This window comes from Bos javanicus, chromosome 19 (assembly GCF_032452875.1).
Source record: "Bos javanicus breed banteng chromosome 19, ARS-OSU_banteng_1.0, whole genome shotgun sequence".
Taxonomy (NCBI): domain Eukaryota; kingdom Metazoa; phylum Chordata; class Mammalia; order Artiodactyla; family Bovidae; genus Bos; species Bos javanicus.
In genome coordinates, this window is record NC_083886.1 from 49,514,333 (window position 1) to 49,540,698 (window position 26,366).

At 49.8% G+C, this 26,366-nt stretch overlaps 2 protein-coding genes across 4 annotated transcripts; one reads left to right on the forward strand and one right to left on the reverse strand.

Moving 5' to 3' along the window:
* Positions 1-14: 14 nt before the first annotated feature.
* Positions 15-9,623, reverse strand: SMARCD2 (SWI/SNF related, matrix associated, actin dependent regulator of chromatin, subfamily d, member 2). The gene is made up of 13 exons (XM_061392320.1): positions 9,077-9,623; positions 4,525-4,709; positions 4,291-4,333; positions 4,008-4,130; positions 3,124-3,279; positions 2,618-2,713; positions 2,377-2,478; positions 2,066-2,227; positions 1,844-1,941; positions 1,545-1,680; positions 1,263-1,385; positions 1,043-1,144; positions 15-951 (listed from the first exon to the last, which is right to left on the reverse strand). Exons 1-13 carry the CDS (start codon positions 9,290-9,292, stop codon positions 898-900), a joined length of 1,596 nt encoding a protein of 531 aa, XP_061248304.1. The 5' UTR covers positions 9,293-9,623; the 3' UTR covers positions 15-897.
* An 8,150-nt stretch (positions 9,624-17,773) lies between these two features.
* On the forward strand, positions 17,774-26,133 carry LOC133232628 (intercellular adhesion molecule 5-like). 3 transcript variants are annotated; one of them, XM_061392318.1, is made up of 8 exons: positions 17,774-17,901; positions 20,600-20,675; positions 20,978-21,244; positions 22,146-22,466; positions 22,710-22,988; positions 23,526-23,795; positions 24,439-24,681; positions 24,870-26,133. In XM_061392318.1, the coding sequence occupies exons 2-8, from the start codon at positions 20,621-20,623 to the stop codon at positions 25,076-25,078; spliced, it is 1,644 nt and encodes a 547-aa protein (XP_061248302.1). In that variant the 5' UTR covers positions 17,774-17,901; positions 20,600-20,620; the 3' UTR covers positions 25,079-26,133. The 3 variants fall into 3 exon arrangements, with proteins under 3 accessions (XP_061248302.1, XP_061248301.1, XP_061248303.1); XM_061392317.1 differs by having other exon boundaries at positions 17,774-17,889; XM_061392319.1 differs by lacking the exon at positions 17,774-17,901 and adding an exon at positions 17,939-20,501.
* Positions 26,134-26,366: the final 233 nt, after the last annotated feature.

Consider the following 26,366-nt stretch of genomic DNA (forward strand, 5'->3'; position numbering starts at 1 on the left):
TCACCAAGTCTGGGTACCACCAATAAACAAAGATTTATTTGGAAATTTCCAAACCTGCCAGATGTGGCGTTTGCCAAGCCCTCGGCCCACCCTCCTTACCAGGCTCCAAAGAGCAGCAACAGTCCTCCCCATCTCCCACTGCCCTCCACCGAGCACACTCACACCCATGCCTCGGGCCACGCCAGAGAAATTAGGGTGCCCTCTCCCTAGGAGGCGTTACCCTCTGGGCCCAAGAACCGGGGTGGCAGCCCTCTGGCATCGCAGGAGATGATGGCGGCCAGAGCCGCTTGCATAGATTGAGAAAAGAAAATAAGGAGGGACCCCCAAGTAGGGCTCCCTGAAAACCCCCAACACATCCCCATAAAAAAGTGGCTCCCCCATAGAAAATCCTGCTCCACAAATAGTGCAAATAACCCGAAGGAAAGGAAATTACCAGCAGCAAGGCTGGGCTGGTGGAATGGCAAAGAACTTTGGTTTGGAAAGGCTGGGAAGAAAGGGAGCCGTGCCCCTCTTCCTCTCCCCGCTCCCTGGAGCCAGCATGGACACTCGCCCCAAGGGGGTCTGTAAACAAGCAAAGCCAGGGGCCTTTGGTTCCAAAAGGTCTTGGTTACAATGTCAAAGCAGAGCCTCCAGGTCCTTCTCGGGCCTGCCTGCAGGGGGCATAGGAGGCCTCTCGTGAACCCAGTTAAAGCCAATGTGTAAGTAAAAGGCTTTGGAGGACCAAGCAACAAGGAATCCTATCACTACACTTAAGAAACTAAAGCCGGGGAGCCGAGGATGACTGGACGTGCCCCTCACCCCCTCGTTATCCTACGTGTCTGCGCCCCAGAGGGTGGTCCCCTTCCAGGCTGAGGGTGTGGCTCCAGTCTGGGAAGAAAAGAAGGGGTCCCTGAGCAGTTAGGTCAGGCGGATTCCCAGCACCTGTTCCAGTTCCTGCCTTCGCTGCTGCACCTGGAGGAGGGACAGACCAGCGGCTCAGGCCCGGCTGCCCACCCTGCCCTCCGGTGTGCCCTCCAGGCCAGCCAGGGCAGAGCCGCCTCACCTTGGCAAAGATGTGCCTCCCCACTGCTTCCTGGGCCCAGGGCTGGTGGTAGAAAGCTGCTCGTCTCTCCTCCTCCGGGTTCCCAATCACATCAGTGATGATCTGTAGAGCGCCAGGAGGAGAGCTGAACACGATTCCCACCCCTGAGCCAGAAGAAGGGTGCTGGGGACAGAACCCCCAGAGCTTAACGTGGGATCACCCTCAGGAAAAAGGGGCACACCTTGAGGTCCCGGCGCTGGGAACGGAGCCACTCCTGGATGAAGTCCTGGGGGTCAGTGCTAAAACTGAGCATGAAATCCCTCTGGGTCTTCAGCTGGTTGATGGACTCAATAGTCTCGTGGATCTGGGCAAAGGGGTACGTGTCAGACTGGCTCCCACCCCGACAAGATCCGCTTCCAGCCCCAACCCCAAAGGACTCAGGTCTCATCCCAAGGTGCTATATAAATGGAAATGCCCGACACCTGCCCACGCTCACTGGGGCCCAGAGGAGGCTGGGGCCCACCTTGACATCAAGGGAGGCGATCTCCTGCTGATTGGTGGTAGAGGCCAGAAAATTGCTCATCTGGGCCTTGAGCGGGTCATCCACCTCCACGTCAATGTCGTAACAGGCTGTCTTCTTCTGGTCGTTAGGGTCCACGCTACACGGCACACGGGAGAGGGAGCTGACTTCCCTCCCACCCGCCCGGGGCCAAACCACACACACCCAGGGAGCAAGAAACCAAACGTGCTGCTTTGCTTTGGCTTTAATTCAAGCCAAAGGTAAACTGCCCTGCGAGCAGCCTTCCTCCCCTTCCCGTTTACCTGATGACGTGGTTGATGACAATGGGGTCTGGATGCTGCAGCAACCCCGCCAGCTTCATGGGAATCTCAGAGAAACGTAGTCGGCCGCAGCTGAAGATCTGGGGAGGGCGCCAGAGGGTGGGTGACGCCCTGGCGGGCACACGGGGCAGTGGCCCGTCCCGGGGCGGTGTGGCGCGACAGCAAGGCGGGGGCCGGTGGGGAGGGGGCGGTGTCCCCGCTAACCTGGCGGAAGTAGCGGTTGCAGTTGATGTACTCGCGCTCGTGGCCGTCCTGCAGCTGGTTGTGTTTGATGTAGAGCCACAGGGCCTGCATGATGGCAGCCCTCGTCTGCGTGTGCACCCCTAGCAGCCTCGCCAGGCGGGGGTCCAGCTTGTACTGCGGGGGCTGGCATGGACAGACAGGAGTCAGAGGAGGGAAAAACAAAAACCAAAGCAGACTAGGGCAGGGACAGGAAGGGTTTACGATAGGCACCTGCCCCTAGCCCCAGATGAGAGTCCCCGTGACCCCAGACGTGGCCTCAGGGCACTTGTCACCTGATGATCCAGCATGAGCAGGAGGGTGCACTTGACGTTCAGGTCTCCGGGCCGTTTCACCTGGAAGCCGTCTGTCTCCTGGGTGGTGGGCATCCGGTGCCACTGGCAGGAGGAAGGGGAGTCAAGCTCATCACCAAAGGGGCGGGCAACATACGCACCTGGCCCTGCGAGGGGACTGAGGCCATTTCTCTGCCCACCTGGCACGGCACCCTGTGCTCCCGAGCCCCAGGCCCGCTCTCACCTCCACCAGGTGGTTGTCAGGCCCGTACAGTTCCTTGTCCAGCTCGATGACAAGGCTCTTAAAGAAGGAAGAAAACTTCCGCTTCTGTTTACTAGGCTGGGGATGTAAAGAGGGTGAGACGCGTGCCGCTGAAGGTTCGAGCCTAAGCCACATACTAAGCCCTGAACAGAGGAGTACTGTTTCAGTCCTAAAGCTCAGGGTACTGAGGATTCTCAGGCCCCAAAAGAAGCGGGGAAAAGTGAGACCTGAGGCACGGAAAGGGGCCTGAGGCAGCCCCGCTGTCAGTCAGTAAAGGACCCGAATTAGCAAGGGCACCCCTTCCTCAGGACACTCTATTGCCATCTGCAGGAAAACCACTGTAACAACCACACAAACCTCCCACCTCTGGACTGGGTGCTGTGCCCTCTCCCTCCAGCAGGATGACCCCGGAAGTGCCCAAGTGTCTGGCCCAAGTCTGAGACCCACACACACCACCACCCCTCCAGACACCTCCTTCCCCAACTCACATCGTCCAGCAGTTTTCCCTCTACTCGGAGTTCCCAGGAAGCCACCTTGTCCCCTGCAGGGGTTCCTCCGGGGGTCCCTGTGGTTCCTGCAGTGTCACCTTCTGCCTTGCTGGGACTGAATGTATTGGAAATATAGATCCGCAGCTTTCGTTTTTGCTAAAGAAAGACAACAGGTTAACTAGACAGTGACCAGCTGCTACCCAATCCTCCCGTCTGAACTCGTCTCACACCCATACAGAGGGCTGTGGGTCAGGCCCCTAGTGAGGCCCTGGGAACTGGGCGAGGATATCTCCCTCACCTTCAAGGGACTCACAACTTTATGGGGAAACAGATGCAGTACCAACAGGTCCAATACAGGGGGATCGGGGGTATGACAGACGCACAGAGGGTGCTATCAGAAGTCGCTGGCTCATAGTTTAAGTGAAACTCAAACACTCATCATGGCCACAGAACATCATCTCCTGGAAAGCCTCCACCATTCAAGGAACTGTTATCTAGATAAAATTTCTCTAGGGACAGGGAAGAAGACAGGAACTATCCTTATCTACCCTCCAGCTTTGCCTTTCAAACGTCTGACCATGATGTATAATATTAATGCTTTAAATTACGATCCAGGATCTGCACATATATGCAAATACATAAAACAAAAATGTCATAATTCCTTTGCTACTGTGAAGTTTTATCATTTCTACAACCCTAATGTTCCATTAAAAACAGGCTGGCCTCACCACATTAAAGCAAATTCATGCTAAATGGGCTGTATCCTATAGTGTAAAACATCCTGCTCTAGCCCATCTGAGACCCTCACTTGGCCCCTGGAAAACAAGGCCAGGGAGAGGGAGAGAAGCTTGGCAAGGCCCAGGAGCGGCTGGGGCTGCACACACCGTCAGAGGCTTTTTGATGGCCTCCTGGATCTCCATCCGCTTTCTAGCAATGGTCTGGTCCAGCTTCCGTTCAAAAGCCAAGAGGTCCATGTACGCCTGAGACTCTGGAACAAGCTCCCGAATCTGGAGGTGTGGAGGGAGCAAGGATCCATCAGCTCATTTCAGCTGCAGCTCTGGCTCCTTCCTCAATTCCTCCCTCGCCCCAAGGTGAGGGGAGACTGAGTCCACCCTCAGCCAACCAGCCCTTGGGTGGGCCTCGTAGGCCCTCTCCCAACATACTCACTCGCTGAGGTAGAACTTTATCTGCCATCTTCCTCCTCTTTAACCTAAGAGGACAGAAACCCAATGAAGAGGTCCATAGTCCAAAGGACCTCCCCACCTCCCCACCGCTCCAGTCCCCAGGACCTTCCCAAGACAACCAGGAGTCTTCCTCAGTCATCACAGCCCTTAGGACACGCGGAAACCCTGTTACTGCCAGAGCTACGCTAGAAGGGAAGAAGAAACAGGATGGTCTTACCCCCGGCGCTGGGCAGGCATCGGGGGCTGGGCCTGAGGCACAAGCAGGCGTTTTCGGAATGGGTCCATCATGGTGGGTGGCATGCCAGGTCGAAGTGGAGCAGCTGTGCCAAAGGGGGAGCCGGCAGGGGGTCCCACCTGCAAGCCAGCCATGGGCATCCGGCTCCCTGGGGACATGCCAGGCCGCTGGGGGAAGTGAGCCAATGGGGATGCATAGGTCAGGGGTGGGGCCCAACGGGGCCCGTAACCCATTCCTTCCATCCCTCTCCTCGGCAGGGTCCAGTCCTGAGCAGCACACGGCAGGGCCGCCGAGCCCGGGCAGGAGTGCCAGGAACAAAGGGGAGCAGGCGCCTGAGAGCAGGAGTGTAAACCACACCTGCCCCGCCCCCTTCAACCGCCCTGGCAGCCGTGCCAGCGAATGAGGCCCGCAGAGCCCAGGGGGTGGGAGGAGAACCTTGCCTGAAGGGAGAAGAAGGGCCTGGGGGAGTTTTTCAGGGCCCATCGCCACTTGCAACCACCTTCTGGCCCCAGCAACACTCTGCCTGGCTCCCTGGACCAGCTGGCCTCAAGGCTCTCAGATGGTCCCACCGAGCACTCCATCCTCTCCTCCCCCAGCTTAAGGCAGAAGCCGGGGGCAGTGTTGTAGCCAGGAGGTGGGCTGTGGCTGTGATGCGAGCAGGATGATGGGGCACAGCCCCAGTGCCCGTCCCCGTCACCAGCCTGGTGGTGAGACCGAGCAGGGAACGGCAGTCCAACAGGCTGGCAGGCCCATCGGCAGCGGTACCCCAGGTGAGCAAGCTGCAACAGGATGGCTTGGAGCCTGTCCCGACGGGTGGGGGCGGCCTCAGGCAGAGTACACAGGCCATCTGGTCGCCATATGGCCCCTACTCTACTCACCATCCAGAACTGGACCCTTCTCTCACCTCCCTGCTGCCCAGCCCCCAACCTCTAGGCCTGAAGACTCCAAGGGGAAGCTGTGGCTCCCCAGTGGTCTGCGGAAGGGAGAGCAGCTGGCATCTGGCCTCTGCCTGCGGTCCGCACGCCACCTGGTGGCTGGGGCTGCTTGGCAATGCCAAGCTGGAGAATGGAGATAAGATTAGCCTGGGATGCAAGGATCAAAGTCTTAGGATCAGCAGAGGAAGCTGGGTGGGAGGTGGCTCCTTTCAAGGCCTGCAGAAGGGATTTCCCACTGAGGTCCGGCTCCCCAACATTACTGTGGAACCCACTGGGGAGGAGCCCCCACCCCCTTCCTCGTGGCTGCTGCTGCCTGCAAGGCCTGTTTGGCAGCTCTGCCTCGCACACACTGTCCCTGGCAGCTTCACAGGGCTGGCCCCAGGGCCCAGATTATGCAACCAGCACAACCAGCCAACCAAGCCAGGCTGGGTGGGGATTCACACCAAATCAAAGGACCCCCCCCCCCCCCAACCCCCTTCCCCGCCAGCATCACAGAGATGAGATTCCTGCTCCAACTCTTCATCCAGCACTCATCCCACGTTCTCACCAAGGACGGTCAGATTCTTGACCAGAGGCAAACACAGAGAAAAACATAAGAAACACGACCCAAAGACAGGGGGAGGGGAAAAGGAGTGGGGTGGGAAGGAAGCGTTTGGGAGGATGGGGTTCAACGTGGGGGGCTCTGTCAGGGACCTCTGGAGTCCTGCCACAAGTCTCCTCATCAGCAGGAGGCTCCTCTGAGCTGCTGAGAGGCAAAGACAGCCTGCTTCTCTGCCTTAATGAGCCATAGCTACACAGCTAGAGATGCTAGGAAAAAAAAACTCAGGGTGGTCACAGCTGAGAGCCCGGCCCCCTCGCACCCTAGACTCCAGTGTTTCCCACCAGTGCCTGAGCTGAGGGGGTGGAACGACTGAGGCAGGGAACCTGCAGAGTGGGAGGTCCTGAGCACCACGCAGCCCGCCTAGGCAGGTGCTCCCGGAACAGGAAGTCCCAAAACCAGGCGGCACAGGCCTGGCCTAAAGGAGGCCTGCGAGGCCCCCCAGCTCGCCCAGGGCCCCAGGCTTCTCCCGAGGGGGTAAGGGGCCCCTGGAAAGGCGGCTTACAGTTCCTGCAGTCCCAGCTCAGCCTGGCCAAGCTCCACACCTGGGCTCTGAAGCACCAGTAATTCTTCCTCTTCTAAAAAACAACCCAAGACTTAAAAAAAAAAAAAAAAAGACCAGAGCCCTGATCTCTTAGGCTCCCTGACCCCTTTCCTGCAGCAGGGCTAGGGAGGCCTGGCTCCACGCCCTGAGCCTCAGATGTGAGCAGTAACCTCCTCTCCCTCAGCCTAGCACAGCCCATGTCCTCAATCGGACTCTGGCTCCACCGCCCACGACAGCAGGGGTGGGAGGCCAAGCTGATGCTGCCGCCTCCAGTCTGGCCCCTGGTGCCTCTGAAGGCTGGGCCTAAGGACCAAGAAGAGAACCTACCTCTGCAGACATACAAAATACCTTCAACTCTCTGGTGTGAACCCAGCAATCTGTGTTCTTTGCGGGGGGCGGGGGAGGGGGTGTAGTGGTTTTTTTTTTTTAATTATGTTTTCATTAAGCTCCTTAGTAGACCGTGACCCACAGCTTGAAACACTCTGCAAGGAGGTGGGGTCATCACTTTCCTTCCATCAGTAAGCTCCCCTATTTGCCCCACGTGAGCTTGAGAGCCTCGCTCCTCCAGCTCACCTCACATGCCCCAGCAGAGACACACCCCCTGCTCCTCAGATCTCAAGTCCCTTCTCCCAGAAGTCACATAACTGGACTTGGAAAGAGGCCACACAGGATCCTCCTTGAAGTCAGCAGACGTGAACTGGGCCCTCCCTCCCCAGACATCTATCTTTACTTCTGCACCCCTCCCCCTACACGTACACACATGCCCCTTCCCTGGAGGAGGAGGAGGCCATGAGAAGCTGCAGGGGAAGCCCAGGGAGGCAGAGGCTCCGTGCCTTCCTCAAGGTCCCCTCTCCTGGAAGCCTGGGGTACCCAGCCAGTTCGCTCAGCCTTGCCACAGGTCCAAGGCCACTCCCTCAAAATCATCCTGGAATCCGTCCTCTCAGGGATTTCCCCAGGCTTAGGAAATTAGAGAGGTTCCTATCTGGTTCTTGGAGCCTTCCCCGGGGCCAATGGCCCCCAGGGAGGCTCCTCGGCTAACTCATCTAAGAGCTGGAATGACAGACACAGGGATCCCTCAGTGACACTCTGGGCCCATGAATCCCCTGGAGTGAGAGCAAGATGGGAAAGATGAATCCCAGCTGGAGTCTTGGGGACCAGGTCTGTCTCTGTCAATAGCCAGATCCTTGGTTCAGAGAGAAGAGGGAACATGAGGAGCAAGGAGGAAAAATCACCATCCCAGTGAAGCATCTCTTCACAAAGTGGGGACCCAGGGCTCCTACTCTATGAGGATCCACTTACGGGACCTCTACCTGGGGGCGAGAGGGAGAGGAGACATGAGAATCTCCCAGGTGCCCTGAGAGATTAGCAAGACGTCAGTGTCAAGTGCTAGGGCACACAGACTGGGATATGTCCTTGTTTAGAACCTAAAGGCTAATTAAAAGTGGAGAGGAGGGCAGGGGGAAAAGGATGAGGGCAATTCCCAAGCATTCTGGGGCAATCAGAAACAATGGACTTGGGGACTGATAAGCCCACCCCCAGTGTCAGGCTGATTCCTCACACACTGACCCCGCAGTCTCTTGATGGCCTTTGAAGCTGCAACCCGAGAAGTCCTCTGCAAAGCCAGACCCAGAAGGGGTCAGACAGAACCCTTTGAAGCAACTCTCTGCAGGCTCCTCCAGTCCCAGACCAGCAGTACTCAGTGGTGCCTCTCTGTTCCTCCAGACTAATCAACTCCTGGACACTCTGACACCAGGCAGAAAGCCAGAAAGTCTGTCCAAAATGGGCTAAGCTTTCCTCCTTCCTCAGGCCTGTCCACGACCCTCTCTGATCTAACCTAGAGGCATCCCTGTGTGAAGGTGCCAGGGCCTGGCCCAGGAGTAGATTCCCCTTGCACGGGGTGCAATCCCCACGCTCTGCCTTCTGTGCCCCTGGGAAGCCAGGCCCTTCTTCCTCCTCCTTAGCAGCTGGGAGCCATCTCAGACACGCTAAAACTCTGCCAGTTCCCAACTAGGGGGAGGAAAAAAAACCCAGAGCAGACTTGGAGTAGGACCAAGACCAGTGCAGGGTAACCCTGCTTTCTCAATGAGGGCTCTTTCCCAAAACTTTCTCATCACTTCCCAGGACCCTTTACCCGAGAATCTATACTAGATCTCTCATTCTCACTAGCTTCGACTACGCCTCCCATCTCTCACTCAGAATCCCTGTTCCAAGGAAGATCCCGAGACGCTCCCAAATGCTTCAAACCCTCCACCCGAGTCGTTCTTACATTCTCCCTCAAGTCCTCCACCACCACCTGGCCGAGCCCGAGGGTCCCCAGCCTTGCCCCCCACCATGCCCCGTGAAATCCACATGCAGAGCCTCTGTGCCCCCTATTCAGGAGGTTGCCCCAGGGCCCTCACTCGAGGCCCCCTGACCCGGGAGTGCTCGCTGCGCCACCCGCCCATCCGCCCTCCTCACCTGGTACTGCGCCGCCGGGCCCGCGGGGCCCATGGGGCGGAAGGCAGCGGCCCCGGGGCCCCCCACGCCTCCAGCCGGCCCGGGCCCCCTAAGCGCCGGTCCGGGCAGCATGCCGGGTCCCGCCGGCGGAGGCGGCGCTCCCAGGGCCGCGGCAACCGCGCCGCCGCCAGGGCTCAGCGGGGGCAGCGGGAACCCGCCCGCGCCACGGCCCGACATCGCTCCGTCCCGTCCGGCGGTGTCTCAGTCCGGACTCCGGGCTCCGCGCTGAGTTCGCTCCGCGCTGAGTTCGCTCCGCACTCCGTGCTCCGGGACTTTCCGATCTAAATTCCGGGTTCTGGGGCTTGTTGATCCGGATTCCGGGCTTTCCTAATCCAAGTTAGCGAGTTCTTCAGAAACCCACTTTGGGGCAGGGCCGATCTTGATTCCGGTCCTGCCCGGAAAATTCCGGATCCAGGATCCGCTACGGGCCCGCTGCCTCCCCGGGCCTCCGAGGTTTGGCCGCCAGCGTCCAGTTACCCAGAGGCGGTAACTAACTCCCTGCCCCGCCTAACCCAGCCCAGCACTAAGCCCCGCCTATACCTAGTCGCCCAATGCGAGGATGTCTCCTCAAATCCCGCCCCTCGTGAGACCCGCCCCCAACAGGCACCGCCCCTAACCTCCGGCCCCGAAGCCCCGCCCACATCCCTTGGGTCGGCCCTCCACCGGAGGGGCGGGAGCGGAAGGGGCACACGGAAATGCCGGGGGAAGGGGGGCAGAGGTCGAAGGTCAGGAGGTAAGAGTACGGTGTAAGAGTAGTTGCTCATTTCTCATCGGTGCAGTCGAATCCCCGAGGTACCGGGTCACGCTCCCTAAAAAAGTTTTGTCCTCGTTTCTACGTTTTTAGAATTAAAGACAACGAGCTTCTCTCTGCGGCAGGGCAGCTGCCAACTTGACTTTAAAAGCCAGAGCTGCCAACGGACTTGGCTGTTCCGGACCCGATCCACTGTGTGAAGGGTTGAATTGGCCAAGCGCCGAGCTCTTATCGCATATTTTGAATGTGCCTCTGCCTCCCATTAAGGAAGCCTAGTAATAACTTTAATCCACAAGAGATGTTTCTAGGCAAAGGAATTTTGCATTCCGAGAAGACTCCTAGAGTTAAATAAGGTCTGTCTCCAAGATTTATAGCGACTTTCAAAACTTCAATACTTTTTCAGAAATCAGCCCTATGTCAGAGGTACTCAAAAGTGCTTCAGCCTTGCCAGGTGTTCTGTGACTTTCCATGATACAGACCAGTGCTCCTCAAACTCTAAGGAGCATAAGAAACACCTGGGCTTTTGTTTAAAATGCAGACTATGATTCTGTAAGCTTGGGTTCTAGGCTAGGGATCAAGATTCTGCATTCTTAACAGGCTCTCAAGCAATGCTGTTGCTACTCAGTACACGAAGATAGAATTTTTCATATAAGTTCTCTGTTTTATGTTTTCATCCCCAACCAAGTCTTGCACCAAAGCACCCCAGATCCTGTTCATAGTGCAACCCTTTTTTATTAGTTCTACCCATCTCTACTTCCTGGTAGCTTTATCCTTCAGTGATAGACCCTGCTGTTGCTGCTGCTGCTCTCCTGTCTTCTCAGAGATCCCTCTCCTCTTTCTCCCTAAAAGTGGGTTACCTGCGAGTCTGAGAAGAAACCACTGGAATTGTTCCACCAGGGCCCCTCCCCACCACTGCAGAGTGGGTAAAGAATTCTTGACAATGCAGTTGATGTCCATTTCAGCCCTTTCAAGCTGCTAGAGCAACAGCAGTTCCAGAGGAAGTAGTAGGGGTGAATCCGCTGGGGAGCTATTCCAGACTATCCTTGCCAAGCCACCCCCCTACACATACACACACACAACTACTGGATCCCTGTGCTGTATTCAGAAAAACACCTCCCAAATAATTCTGGTACAACCCTCTGTGTATGTGTAAACAAGTGAATGATCTTCAAGTGCAATGAGATAAAATGATAATGTCAGCAATGAGTTAATTGCTATGAAAAAAATATCCTCAAGGTTTTAGGGGGAAAACATATATCTAAGACATGGTAGAAATTGAGAAAGATTTCCTAGACTGTAGGCAGAGAATAGCTAACATTTATTAAGCATTTACTACACATTACCTCATTTAATCCCTGCTGCTGCTACTGCTGCTAAGTCACTTCAGTCGTGTCCGACTCTGTGTGACCCCATAGACGGCAGCCCACCAGGCTCCCCCATCCCTGGGATTCTCTAGGCAAGAACACTGGAGTGGGTTGCCATTTCTTTCTCCAATGCATGCAGTGAAAAGTGAAAGTGAAGTCGCTCAGTCGTGTTGGACTCTTAGCGACTCCATGGACTGCGGCCCACCAGGCTCCTCTGTCCATGGGATTTTCCAGGCAAGAGTATTGTAGTGGGGTGCCATTGCCTTCTCCGCATTTAATCCCTACAATGTATATAATGTAAATACTACTTTTACATTTGTTTTAGAAATCAAGGCAGAGAGATTCAGATACTTGCTTGTTCTTCCTGTGATGGTGCTGAGATTCAAATCTGGTTCTAATCTGACCTGAGAATCCACAATCCAGGCACTTACCCACTGTATATGATTTCTTGTTGGTAGTTGTTATTGTTCCATTACCTCTGGTCTGTTATTAGCTGCAGAGGAACAGTGCTCCCACATTCGTGTCTGCCATCACCTTCACTAGTGGGTTTTAAACCCACTGGGGTCCTTTGGGTTTCTCAGCGCTCTTGTGGAGAGCTGAAAGTGAGGTTGAGAGGGCTGAGCTAGGAGTTCCTCCCTTGCTCCGCCTCCATATCCCTGCTGTAACCAAGGAGCTCTACTTTTATTGTTTTTTATGTTGAGTGACCTTGAAAAGATATCTTTGGCAGAAAAGGTTTCTAAAATGTTAAAAGCCAATGCCGTACAGAAAAGTCTATAAACATGGCACAATCGACTCTTTATTCTTTGTCCTCCTCATATCTCTATAGCTTTATTCCCCAACAATATCCCATGAATTCTACCATCAAACCACACTGAACCTGCCCTTCCCTGAACATGCCTTTAATGCTGTGGTTCTTCTATGACGTCACTAAAATGTAAGCTCGTTTAAGCTGGGGACTTTTTCGCTGCTGTGTCCCCACTGCCTGGAACTATACCTGGCATAGAGTAAAGTACTCAATACATATTTATTAAGTGAGTAAGTGTTCTTCCCCAGTTCCCTGCTATGCAACAGTCTGTTTATTCTTCAAGACCAACTCAAATGTCACTGCCTCTAGAAGTCTCCATCATTTCTGATCCTCACCCACCAACACTGTAAATCTAAGAGTACTCATCCTATTGTGCTGTGACTTTTGTGTGGGGCTCTGTCTCCATCCACACACTCCTGCAGTGTGAACTCCAGGACGGTGCAGAAACAATGCCTGCTCAGGAAATAACTCTAATAAAAGTTACCTCTGCTTCCCCATCCCAGAACTCTGTTTCAAGTTGTTTCCAATCAGGAGGTAATCCATCAGGACAGAAGGTTCAGTAAAACCAGCTTAACCATAACAGTTCTGAAGGCAGGAGGAGAAGGGGATGACAGAGGATGAGATAGTTGGATGGCATCACCGATTCAGTGGACATGAGTTTGAGAAAGTTCCAGGAGATGGTGAAGGAAAGGTAAGCCTGGCATGCTCCTGTTCATGGGGTCACAAAGAGTTGGACAAGACTGAGTGACTGAACAACAACCATAATAGTTAACTTTGACTCAAATCTTTCTTGAGCTTTACAGTCTCACTCCCGTGGACGTATTGTATTGACTTGTGACCCTCCACCTGAATTCCTGGATTTTTCTTTGTTTACTCCCTACTCAGATCTTATCCTTACCTTGACTCTGATGGGTCGCCAGGGTTGATTCACTTCATACTAACTCCTGATGTTTAAGCCTTAATCATAAGCTCTTCTGATTCTGGTTAAGGCTATATTGATCCTAACTAGCTATTTAGCCTCTATTAACAAGTTGCCCTGAGTCAGGTATTGCCAGTCCCAGGAATAAAAAGCAGGTAAGAGAGAAAGAGGGGGTCTCCCAGGTAGCTCAGTGCTAAAGAATCTGCCAGCAATGCAGGAGACACGGTTTCAATTCCTGGATTGGGAAGATCCCCAAGGAAATGGCAACCTACTCCAGTATTCTTACCTGGAGAATCCCATGGACAGAGAAGCCTGGTGGGCCACAGTCCACTGGGTCACAAAAGAGTCGGACATGACTTAGCAACTAGTCAACAACAAAAGGGAGAGAGAGAGAGTCTTGAGGGATCAGGGAGGCAGCAGATTTGGAGAACATAGAAATCAAGTAAAAAAGTAGTCAAATGAGAGACACAGGTACAGGAAAGGATAGCTCTCTAGCTGGGGTTTCTTCTGCTTTTGTCAGGTTCAGACCTGCTGCTTCTATAACCCAGTCAGGTGACCATGAACCACCTGAACCAAAGCAATTCTACATCTGAAGGCATGACTTCTCCACTTCCCTAGGAAAGCACCATTCATAAAAAGGAAGGGTGGGCTGGAGTGAGCTCACTTGCCAAAATTCAATTCACTAAGTGATCATTTTATAAAATTATCAGAACTTTAAGAACAGCTATATTTACATGACACAGCTATTTTTATTACATGGGATTATATAAACAACCTTAAACATGTTGAAGCTTAAAATTTTAATTGAAGAAATTAAAGTTAAGGATGATATGCTGCTGAGGAACTGGAAAAAGCATAGTAAAAATATGAGCATATGACAATATAGAAAATGACATTCAAAAGTACCTGAAAAAAGTAAGCTGAAAAAAATTCTGCCAACTATAAGTGCTGAAACTTTTATTTCTCACAAGCAGTGATTAGGAAGCTGACTTGGTACCACTTTGCAGAAACAGTTAACATAAATGAGCAAAACTATTCAAAGCCACAAAAGAGAAATGAGGGTGGCTTGAAGAGGTTACTGTGCTAGAGCTTATGAACTAGCCTTACATTTGATATGCATTAACCAGGAAAATAAATTTGTAAAGGACCAAAAACAAAAAACAGTGAACATGCTAAAAATTAGGTAAAGCAACAGAAGCATCACATCAGAAATACATTTTGCTAGAAATAACATACTAAAGTAATGTGTTAAAAAACTGAAACATTCTCACATGAAACTGAAATTTGTTTACTAATACTGAAAAAAAAATAAGAGTTTTAATGTAGAATATTAAGTATTTCTATGTGCTAAGTCGCTTCAGTTGTGTCCAACTCTTTGCAATCCTATAGACTATAACCAGCCAGGCTCTTCTATCCATGGGATTCTCCAGGCAAGAATACTGGAGTGGGTTGCCATGCCCTCTTCCAGGTGATCTTCCTGACCCAGGGATCAAACCCGAGTCTCTTATGTCTCCTGCATTGGCAGGCGGGTTCTTTACCACTAGCACGACCTGGGAAGCCCCAAATGTTTCTATAATGACTTTTTAAGACGTTTTGTTGAATTATGATTGACAATCAACTTCACATATTTAAATTGCAGCTTGATAAATTTTGATATATACTCTATTTTCATAAACTCTTTAAAAATACTTATTTTTTAAAAATTTACTTATTTATTTAGTTGCACCGGGTGTTAATTGCGGCACAGGGGATCTTCGGTCTTTGTTGCCTCATGCAAACTCTTTAGTTGTGGCATGTAAACTCTTCTTTGCAGCACGCGGGATCTAATCCCCAACCAGGGATTGAACCCAGGGCCCCTGCATCAGGAATGCAGAGTCTTAGCCACTGGACTACCAAGAAAGTCCCTATTTTCATAAACTCTTTAAGTTACTCTATAACTTCAGACAAACGAAATATTTCTTAAAATATTCCCATGAAAACAAAATAGAAACCTATCAATTAAAACTTCTCAGAAATCTCCAAATGCTTTAAAAACTGCTGCTGCTAAGTCACTTCAGTCGTGTCCGACTCTGTGCGACCCCATAGACGGCAGCCCACCAGGCTCCCCCGTCCCTGGGATTCTCCAGGCAAGAACAGTGGAGTGGGTTGCCATTTCCTTCTCCAATGCATGAGAGTGAAAAGTGAAAGTGAAGTCGCTCAGTAGTGTCCGACCCTCAGCGACCCCATGGACTGCAGCCTTCCAGGCTCCTCCATCCATGGGATTTTCCAGGCAAGAGTACTGGAGTGGGGTGCCATTGCCTTCTCCAAAAACTAGCCCATACAATAGTAATTGTTGGGAACTTTATGAAGAGGCAAAAGAAATACTTCTTTGAAAAACAGTGTTAGGGGTCATCCCCGTTTTGGCCTTTTGAGTCATCTGGGGTTAGGATAAGTTGAAAGTATGTGTCTGACAAGCACAAATCTTCCACTCTCTCCTACTATTAGAGGATACCAAGGGTGGGGATGATGCACCAAGCTTGTTGCCTAAAAGAGGGTGGTGGTGATATCTTTTCTTGACAGATCCAGATTCTCATCCTCGCCCCTACCTTTGGCAACAATGGATGAGGAAGCAGAGGGAAAACGGAAAGCAGTCAAAGAGGCTGGCATCATAAAACTGGAAGTCTTCTTAAGGAGTTACGTCACACCTCCCCACAAAGAAAATTAAGGTATGAAATCACCAGTCTTCACAGACTCCTAGCTCACTCAATTACTAAATATTTAGTGCATGCTATGTGCAATCACTGTTCTGAGTGCTAAGGTGACAGCAATAAATAAGATAGATGAAAATCATGCCCTCGTGTTTTGACACAAGATTCTAGAGAGAGGAATTCCTTGGTGGTACAGTGGATAAGAATTCACTTGCCAATGCAGGGGACACGGGTTTGATCCTTGCTCGGGTAAGATCCCACAAAGATTCCACATGCCACGGAGCAACGAAGCCAGTGCGCCGCAACTACTGAGCCTTCTCTCTAGAGCCCTCAAGTCACAACTACTGAGCCCATGCACCACAACTAATGAAGCCGGTGTGCCTGAGAGCCCATGCTCTGAGATGAGAAGCCCGCGCGCAAGGAAGAGTAGCCCCCGCTCATTGCAACTGGAGAAAGCCCTGGTGCAGCAATAAAGACAGAGCACAAACAAATAAAAAATAGATTATAAAAAAATATTCTAGAGAGAAAATAATAAACAGGTAAACAAACAGATATATATGGTGGTGTACTAGTGAATGTCTACCAACCATTTCTCAGAAAAATACAATCAAACCTTAATTTGTAACCTCTAACAATTTCAGTGATATATATGTATCATACATATATGTATATATAATATACATATACTTCCATTATAATAAATAATGGAAAAGAATATGAAAAAGAATATACATAGTTTATTCTATATACATGAATATGAATATATCCAGAAACTAACACATTGTAACTCAACTATACTTCAATTAAAGAGTTTTTGGTTTTCAGGTAACCAGCCAACATCACTAAATGCAGACTTGGGAAGAGAACAGCTCACCCATTTAAGTTGGTCGCTGGATATTTAGCTCAAAGTCAGGTAGTGGTAAGTGCTATAAAGAAAAATAAAGCTTGGCAGTTTGAGTAATCAGGAAAAGCCTTTCTGAGATTGGAAAAGGAAAAAACTAATGACCATTTATTGCACACCTATGTTTAGTGTCAAAAACAATGGTAGGCACTTTCATATAAACAAACTAAACGCCACTCCTGTTGGCAGAGGAGGACACTGTAAGTTACCTACATTTCCCGTAGTCCTAAAGCTAGTAAGATATTCATGGACAAAATTGTTTAGCCTCAAAGCTTTTCTTCTATCCAACATTCTCCCTGACACTGTGAGTAGGGAAAGAGAGGAGGTAGTGGTACTAGGTAGTACTAGGGTACTAGAGAAGTAAGCGCTCCAAAAAAACCTTCCAAATCTTCAAATTTCACTCCATCAAGAAACTCAGCCCACGGCTTAGGATCAGACCAGTGGTTACAGGAGAGCCAGAGCCGCAAAAGGATGCCGAAGCAAATGGCCTAATTTCGGCTCAGGGAAAGGGTTTTGAGACACGACCCTCCGGAGACGTTCCACGTGGAAGTTGACAAAAGGGTGTCAGGGTGGAAAGAGGCAACAAAGTAAGATTTATAAGCTCACCCCAGTTTTTTTTGCTTATTGATAGGACCTGACTGGGGCAGGTGGGGAGCAAGGGCGCACGCATATTGGGTAGGAAGTGAAGCCGGAACCAATATTTCTCTCAAGCGTGTTACTTCTATGTGGGGAGTGGGCTACAGAAACGGGAGCAGGCACTGGCAGGGCATCCCTTTCCCAGTCCACCCAGGAAGAGCCGGGAAGAGTCCCAGTTGGGCTTCGTGCGAGTCACTAACTTAGACACAACGCCAAGCCCGCGCTGAGGACCAAGGCAGGAACAAAGCTGCGCGCGCAGCCCACTCCCGCGCGGGAGTCCACCTGTTCAGGCCGCACCACCCCTCGAACAGGCAGGGCTGCCTACAATCCCTTGTTTTCCTTATAGGGCCATTACTTGCTACAGCGACCGTTTACCTTTTGTTTTCACGTTGTTTTATGCAGTAAGCATTACCTTGAGTCAAATATGTGCTCTCTGCCAAGCAGGATACAGGCAACCCTACTTTCATCTTCTCCGTAACCCCCTTCGGTCGTCTTAGCTTCCTGCCTCAGCCAACCCTCGCTAAGCTTTTGCGCAAACGTCATGGGTTTCTAGGCAGAATAGGCAAATCCTCCGGCTAGGAGCGTCGTCTTGCGCCCTCGCCCGGCAGTGCCTACCAAACGGTCTGAGCGCGTGGCCGGCTCTTGAAGGCGTAGCGGGCGAAGCCGCGGAGCTGATAGAGGAGCGGCTGGAGCAGCGAGGAGCGGCCCTCAGTGAGATTTTAGGTCTTGTTTTCTTCGTTTAGATTCCTGCCGGGGTCTCCTCCCGGCTTTCCTGTCAAATTTTTGGGGGTCTGACCTCGGCTTTCCTGTCAAATTTGTGGGGGTCTGACCTCTTGGCGGGCTTTGCCTCCTCACACTTGGGAATCGTTGAGGAGCGTTCACTGAGTATATTTCCCACATAGTTAAATTTTTTAAATACTATATGCTTTTAAAGGCCTTCAGGGCCTGTGGGGCAGTGCACACGCTTCTCAGGAAACTCCATCTGAGGCAGAACTGACCTTTATACTCTCTTATACGAACGATGGGCACAGCCCCTCACTCACATATTTGTCAATATATATTTAGTTCATTCGTTCATTTTATAGTCGTTGAACGTCTGTAACCGTTCTGGGTGGTTGGGATCCATCAGTGAAAAAGGCCTTGCCCTCAGAGGGCCCTTACAGTCCAGGCCGGAAGTAGACCGGACTCCCAGGCCTAACGGATCAGGAGGAGGGTGTTAGAAGGTGGTGCCGCTGAGGGAGAAGATAGCAGCCGAAGCGTCCGAGGGTGTGCTGGGATACGGCCTTGGAAGCTCGGGCTTGTGGGTCTTGTTGCAAAGATACATTGAGCTGGGTGAAGCAGTGTTCAGGGAGGAAGAAGTGAATTCCAGGCAGAGGCAAGAGAGAGTGATCAAAGAGTAGGATGTGACTCAATCTGTATAAGAAACTGCAAATACCCTTGGAATGTAAATGGATAGTGAGCATCCCAAACTTGGGCAGGAAGTCCAGTTCAGCTACACAGCCAAAGCCATCCAGCATCCCTGAAACCCTGCACTGGAAGGGCGGAGTTCTAACCACTGGACCAGGGAAGTCCCGCCCACCATTCTCCTCGCAGCCTTTTAGTGGCTGGAGTACCTGCCTGTGTACTCCCTCCCAATAGCGCTCAGCAGAGTATATTGTTATTTGTATTTACATTTGTCTTTCCCACTAACTCCCAGGAATTCTTATGTAATAGGATAAATCTTGATAACTTCAACATCTTACTACAAGCCTGGCTCAATAATTGTTTGCAGAAAGAATGTATGAATATAAATATAAGTAGCCCCAATTGGGGATTTTGTACTTTTTTCACAGAGCTGTTATTACTCAAAACTCTTGTTTTGAGATTTCCTTCACAGTCTGATGTTACTTTATTATCTCTTCCATGATAGGACATCTTCCTTTGAAAGAGACGTTAAGTCACTCAAAGTTAAGTTTGGGGAATAAGATGAGTGAATAATATCACTTTTGCACAAAGAATAATAGAATAGCTTAATAAAGAGACTGGTGTTTCTTATGTAGCTTAAAATCTAGTTCTAGATCACTTTCCAAAAAATTTTTAAATAATGGTGTCGTTACTGGATTAAATTTATAGCCTGCAGAAGTGATTGTTTTGGATGTTAGTGTTTACTTGGGAGGGTAAATTTTGATAAGCCTATTGTTTTATGTGTGAATAAAAGAGACCGAAAAAACCCTCTTTCGGACCAGCATACAGGTAATGGTAGTCTTGTACAAAACCTAATGTATGAAAAAATGCAGAATTATAGGGCTGTCATTTGTTTATGGAATACGCATGATGTGCTAGAAACTGTGCTAGGTGCTGCAGAAGCAAGGTAATAAAATTATCTTTTGTTCTTAAGGAATTCCAGTCCCATGGATGGAGGAGCCTGGTGGGCTGCAGTCCATGGGGTCGCTGGGAGTCGGACACGACTGAGCGACTTCACTTTCACTTTTCCCTTTCACACAATGGAGAAGGCAGTGGCAACCCACTCCAGTGTTCTTGCCTGGAGAATCCCAGGGACGGGAGAGCCTGGTGGGCTGCCGTCTATGGGGTCGCACAGAGTCGGACACGACTGAAGTGACTTAGCAGCAGCAGCAGTACAGTTATGATTACATCATTAAAATAACCCACTGAGGTGAACTATATTTTAAGGTAGATAGCTTCAGAAATCACTTTTGGAATCAAGTGTACAGATAATGTGTAAAGGGATTATGAAGTAAAATAGCATTAGTCAAGAAATTCCTTTCTTAAAAGAAATTAGCTTGAATTGGATTTTGAAAGAAACTCTTGGTATAGATTGACAGAGAAAAGAAGTGGACGTTTAAGACTTGACTCAGCCAAAGTGTAATCCAAGTGTTGCTTGGTGAGCCTGGAGGCAGATCAGAAAGATGGATTATGTTGAGGGATATTTCATGAAGCCTGATGAAACATTTCTCCCATAAGAGAACAAGAGTCTAGTGAACATGTTTTCTTGATTCTGGGTCACTTTCCACTGGACAGGGCCAGATAAACACTGCCAAATTTCATCTCTCTAAACCTCATTTTTCATATTTCCATGCTGACAGCCATTTTCTATTGACTCAAATAGAACCAAACATGTAAACAGATAAGTGCAGCACAAACTGATACAGGAGTCTCACTTAACCTAATACCCCTTCATTATTTCCCATATTTTCCTGTTGTCTTTTTGCTGTGTACATAAACCAAACTGAAATGGATAGATGAAAGAATTTCTTTTAATACAGCCACAGCACTGATACTCTTGCTGCAGTTTCTCCAGACCCTGTAGGTTGTCAGGAAAGGAGGTAACTTTTAACAGTATCAAAGAAAGAATTTCCTCCTTCCTTTTCCTCTTTATTTGGTCACTTTCTCCAGCATTGCTGCTTTCCTTCTTCCTCTCCAGCTTTTGGCCCTTCTCATCAGGATGGAAATGCTACTGTTTGGTGTCTGGGCCTTGCTGGCCTTGATCCCTGACCCAGGTGAGTCTCTTTGGAAAGGTTTCTTTAGCTTCTATGGGCATGATTTTTAGCAACACCATAGTTTCCATAGGGACACTAATGGAGAAATCAATCCCTAGAAGATGACAAGGCGGGAAATGGTGGTAGAGTCAGGATTCTAACTTGTCCTTTTAGGGCCCTTTTCTTGTCCTGTCCCCTGTTCCTGTTTATTCAGAGTGGGTTTCCTATTCTCTAACCTGTACATAGGTAGACTAGGCTCTGTATTCTCTTTAAGTCTTGTGGTCCTCACCAGAGACTTTGGCATGTCTGGTTGACCTTTTCAGGAGCCCCAGAAGAGCGATTTGAGGTTTCTGTTTGGCCAGATCAGGCCCTTGTAAAGTATGGACAGTCCCTTATGGTCAACTGCAGCACTACCTGTCCAGACCCAGGACCCGGTGGAATTGAAACCTTATTAAAGAAAACCCAGGTGGGCAAAGGGCCTCAGTGGAAGGAGTTTCTGCTGGAAGATGTCACACAGAATTCCATCCTGCAATGCTTCTTCTCTTGTGCAGGGATCCAAAAGGACATAAACCTTGGCATCACTGTGTACCGTGAGTGGAGCCGAGGGCTGGGGAGGAAGGGAAGCGAGGGGGAACGTGACTACTATGCCTTACATAGGGAATAGTTAGAGAATTTCTTTTAGGGGAGAGAATTGGGGCCCTTACTAAAGATTTTTGTCATACCGTAGGGATTCTCTAGCCAATTATTTCTGTTTCCCTTTGGTGTAGGCTTTTAAATTAGGAGCAGACCACAGAGTGCATCCTGGCATCTGGGCTTGAGAATATGTTCAGATACAGGAGGCATATGCTAATGATGCTGATCTGTAAATTACAAAAAAAAAAAAAAAGTGTAAAATTAGTGTTGAATTGTCACAAATTCTTAGAATAAATAGGGATTAGAGAAAAGAGGGTCTTTATAGGCTGTGGTAGTTGGAGAAGTCTCCACAGAAAAGGAGGCTCTTAAACTTCACCCCTGTGTATGGTTAGGATTTAAGTGATGGGAATGGGTAAGAAGAATCTTTCAGGTGAGCAAATAGCATCGGCAAAGATGTAGCCATGAGTGTGGCCTCTGGGGTTGGAGCTTGGTTAGCTATGGTAGAGTTTTCATGTGATGCCCAGGAGCTTCTCAGATGCTGCTCACACCTCGGAAGCACTTCGGGTAAAAGAGAGAAGCTCTCCAGAATGGCAGCAAAGGGGCCCCTCCAAAGCAAAGGGGCTCTCCAAAATGGCAAAGCAAGGGGCCTCTCAGCAGTCACATGTCTTGGCTCTGACTTTAGCCCCCTTCGATGGGAAGAAGCCTGACTCATCTCATCCAGGGCAGAGAGCTGATGCTGTTCATCAGATGGTCTAAGAGTAGCAGTCCTACCTTCTATCACAGGCTTCCTGTCCTCTTACTTTCTCTCTGGAGAGGTAAGTATCCTTCTCTCATCAAACCTATCTCTTGGTCTTAAAGAGCCACCAGAGCAGGTGATTGTGGAGCTGCAGCCTGCGTGGGTGGCCGTGGATGAAGCTTTCACGGTGACATGTCATGTGCCCAGTGTCACACCCCTGGAGAACCTCACCCTCACCCTTCTCCAGGATGACCAAGAACTACAGCGGAAGAATTTTAGGAGCTTAGCTATGGCTTCCCAGAGAGCTGAGGTCACCATCAGTGTCAAAGCCCAACGGGAGGATGACAGGTGCAATTTCTCCTGCCGTGCAGAACTGGACCTGAATTCACATGGTGGGGGGCTCTTTCACAGCAACTCAGCCCTCCAGGTACTCCGAATCTTTGGTGAGTCAGAGCCCAGGTGTGGAGGGAATCCTGGGGCTCATTTTCCTCATCTTACCTTGGCCTTTAGGACTCATTTCCCATATGGTTTAGGATATGGGTGGAAGAGTAATTGAGCTTCTTTACTTGAGTTTTAAACTCACTGTGGGGAACAGAGAGCTTTTAGCCACACTCCCTACATTGTGGGGTCCTATACAATTTATCATGGCCTTTCTCCTTTCTTCCCTTCTCTTCATTTCTTCGCAGAATTTTCTCAGAGCCCCCAAATCCGGGTCTCTTCACTTCTGGAGGTTGGGATGGCAGAAACGGTGAGCTGCGAGGTGGCTAGGGTGTTCCCAGCTGAAGAGGTAATGATCCACATGTTCCTGGGAGACCAGGAGCTTAGCCCCTTTCTCTTCTGGGAGGGAGACACAATATGGGCCAATGCCACCGTTCGGGCCATGGAGATTGGTGATCAGGAGCTGTCTTGCCTTACATCTCTGGGTCCAGTGGAACAGAAAACAAGCCAGCCAGTGTATGTCTATAGTAAGTGACCTGCCTCTTCCCTTCCCTTGAAGGTTCTCTGCCATTGAAAACTTCCAGAGTAAAGGCTTGGTTATTCAGCTGCAGGTGTCCCCATGAACCTTTGCTTGGTATACTCCAAAGTGAACTCTGGTCTTCATCTTTCTCAGATAAGTGCAGGGATGCATTGAGGCAGCACTTCTATCCAGCCTTCACCCTGTTTCTTTAGACCATCCTACTGACAGAGTGATTGTGGATGCTTGAACTTATTCCTAGGTACAGTGATTTGAGGTGAGAAAGAAATCCGTAAGATGAAAAGACATCTTGTTCTCCTTGCCACAGAGGCACAGCCAAATAGGCTCATGTGGCATTTGTTACAGAGAAGTTCTCAAATTTCCAAAACCATCTCGTTGCTCCTGCCAGTCAGCATAGAAGCAGTAATGGTATCCAAAGCCTTTCCCTTCTTGTCTGCCTACCCAAGGGGTACCACCAGCAGCTGAGTACAGAAGTCGCTGCCAGTTTTGAGAAATATGTTTGATTCTCTTTTTCCTTTCCTTACAGGCTTCCCTCCACCAATCCTAGAGATAGAAGAAATGTACCCATTGGCAGGAACAGAAATTAACGTGACCTGCTCGGGGCATATTTTAACATCCCTGAGCCCTACTCTGCGGCTTCAGGGAGCCCCAGATCTTCCTGCGCCTGGGGAGCCTGCCTGGCTTTCACTTAATGCCAGTGAGGAAGATGATGGCCGGAATTTATCCTGTGAGGCCTCTTTGGAGGTTCAGGGTCAGCAGTTGAGCAAAACCACTGTGATCCAACTCCATGTCTTGTGTGAGTAGAAGCCTGATCTTTCTTGTCAAAACATGGATTGTTAGTCTCACATTTCCAGAGATCTTAGCCAATAGCTGCATTGTTAGAGTTGCCACATTTTTCTCATTAAAAAAGAAAATCAAAGGAAAAAATAAAACGTAAAGCACTGCAAGCTTACCTTACTCATGGGAAAATGAGTAGGGAGAAACCTGGGGGAAACTGGAACAAAAGAGAAAGTGATCCGGCTGAGGGCCAAAGGCTGAGAACATAGGGAGTAAAAACAGTTGAAGCCTATGCTGAGGAGGGTGATTTCTTCATGAAAACTTGTATTTTGAAAAGTAGAAAAATCCTTGTCTCTAGGTTCACCTCTACCCATGATATCCCTCACAGAGAAGCAAAGATGAGGAGCAGGGACCCCAGGACCACCACTGAACAAGCTCATTTAGTATTAACCCATTAAAATGCCCTGTTGCATCTCAGATTCATCCAAGGAGGAAAAAGTGTAGTTCAAAGCAGGGAACTGACGGTCCTCCCCTTGGGAAAGGAAGCTGTTGGGTGGAGGGGACACATCATTTGGGTTAGGGGAGGGAGAGGGAGCTAACGCATGGCGGTCATGAGGAAACGTGGCACACTGAACTGACTCCTCTGGGGACTCTCTTTCCAGACAAGCCACGATTTGAGGAATCTGGTTGCCCTGGCAACCAGACCTGGCTGGAAGGGATGGAGCAGATGCTTGCCTGTGTCCCAAAGGGAAACCCGACACCAGTCTTGATATGTACCTGGAATGGAACAGTCTTTGACCTTGAAGTGCCACAGAAGGCGACCCAGAACCACTCTAGAACCTACTGCTGCACAGCCACCAACCAGCTGGGCTCTGTCAGCAAAGACGTTGCGGTCCTTGTTGAAGGTGACTGCGGCTCCCCTGCTGCCAGGCCCAGGGTGGAGATCCCTCAGGGGGTTGGGATTCTTAGGAGACAAGAAAGAGCTCAGTGGGCTGGGGAGGGTGAGGCCGACACTTAAGCCTGGTGGGCTGAGGCAGGGTGATTCTCCTGCCTGCTAACCCTCCCAGTTCTCTTGTCTTCTGTGCTTCCGCAGGACTGGATGAAGGAATCAGTTCTACCGTCTTGGTGATTATTATTGTCGCCCTTGGAGTGGGTGTGATCACCGTAGCACTGTATCTAAACTATCGGCCCTGCAAAGTGGAGAGGAGGAAATTGCCCTATAGGCAGAAGGAGAAGAACAAAGAAGAGGAAAGCCAATTTGCTGTTCAACAAGCAGAAAAGCACAATGAACATACTTGTTAATTAGAAAGTTACTTGGTTGAAGGCAACCTCTACCACTGGGGTTTCCTAAGGGAGGGAAGGAGGGGGTGGAAGAGAAAGGGAGACGTTATCTTCTGTTCTGTGGTCCCATAAAGCAATATTTCTGGTCCTCATCCTGAGGATCCAATCCAGCCACAAGCCCAGCTCCTGTAAGAATCCGGTCCCAGTGTTCAACTAGTGAGCGGGCCTTTTGCTCCTTGTGTGTTCATCAGTCCACTCTCAGATTCAGAAAAGAAGTGCCTTGTCATCCCCATTCCCACTGCCCTTTGCTCCCAAACATCAGATGGAAGAGATAGCCAGAAATATCTCTGAAATACAAGGCATTTCTCATGATTTCCTCATGACTAAATGGGAACCAATTTCTTAGTCTAGGGACCAGAGTTTGAAGGTAGTCAGTACCCAGCAAAGGGCTAGGAATCAAAAGCCAGTTCCCGCCTATATATTACACATTCTGGGCTCCCCTAATGGGGAATTCAGGAATACTGGCTCCAGAGCTGAGCTTAGTAACATCATTAAGGCTCAGTGGCTAGTTAGGCTTCAACTCCCTAACCATCTGCTGTGTTTCCTAGAAGAGTATACAGATCATAAGAAATTCCACATTGGGTCAGACAAGCAGCTTTCCTAGCCTAGTGTTCTGTCCTTGAAGTGGAAGATAGAGTTCTTCCTTGAAATTGGGCTCTAAACATCTCTGAATTACTCTTTAGAAATCCGTTACAGAGTAAATCATCTGAGTTCATATTAAACATATTTTTTTTTACCTGTACAAGCTCTTAGGGTAGAATCCCAATGTTTATTCTACTTTTCCATATATAAGTATATATTTTTATATGTCTGCAAACTTTCCTTTAAGCTTCAGGAGGACTCCTCATATGACTGTTCACCATATGATAGAGCTTGCTTTTCTGTTCATTGGAAAGATTATATTCAACCCTTAGAGAAGATATAAATATTTCTAAAACCAGTCTTTTCTCCCAAATCAGTTATATATGGGTCACTGAAGTGTTGGATATGATAAAAATAAAAGTGATTTTACATTATCTGAAAGTAGTTTTCTTCTGTGTGTGAAAGTTTTTATTAAGTCACATAGTTGCATTTTGAGTAAAATTTCTAAGAAAAGAATGTTCATAGCCAGCCCAGGGCAGGTGGTGCAGTAGTTCAGGAAGTAGCATTTTTGGCTTGCCTTCAAAACTAAAGTTCAGACTTCAGATAGAGGGCAACAGCCTTCCCCAAATTGAAAACACCACCTAGAAAATACAGCAACAGGCATCAA

What these genes read in the sequence shown, in the direction of transcription:
- SMARCD2 (XM_061392320.1), bottom strand. Translation starts at nt 9,292, where the DNA reads ATGTCGGGCCGTGGCGCGGGCGGGTTCCCGCTGCCCCCGCTGAGCCCT. An exon ending in ATAAAGTTCTACCTCAGCGA is followed by an intron (nt 4,131 to 4,290) that starts GTGAGTATGTTG and finishes CCACACCTCCAG; the next exon opens with ATTCGGGAGCTTGTTCCAGA. An exon ending in CCCAGCGCCGGGACCTCAAG is followed by an intron (nt 1,145 to 1,262) that starts GTGTGCCCCTTT and finishes GGCGCTCTACAG; the next exon opens with ATCATCACTGATGTGATTGG.
- LOC133232628 (XM_061392318.1), top strand. Translation starts at nt 20,621, where the DNA reads ATGGAAATGCTACTGTTTGGTGTCTGGGCCTTGCTGGCCTTGATCCCT. An exon ending in GGCCTTGATCCCTGACCCAG is followed by an intron (nt 20,676 to 20,977) that starts GTGAGTCTCTTT and finishes TGACCTTTTCAG; the next exon opens with GAGCCCCAGAAGAGCGATTT. An exon ending in CGTTGCGGTCCTTGTTGAAG is followed by an intron (nt 24,682 to 24,869) that starts GTGACTGCGGCT and finishes GTGCTTCCGCAG; the next exon opens with GACTGGATGAAGGAATCAGT.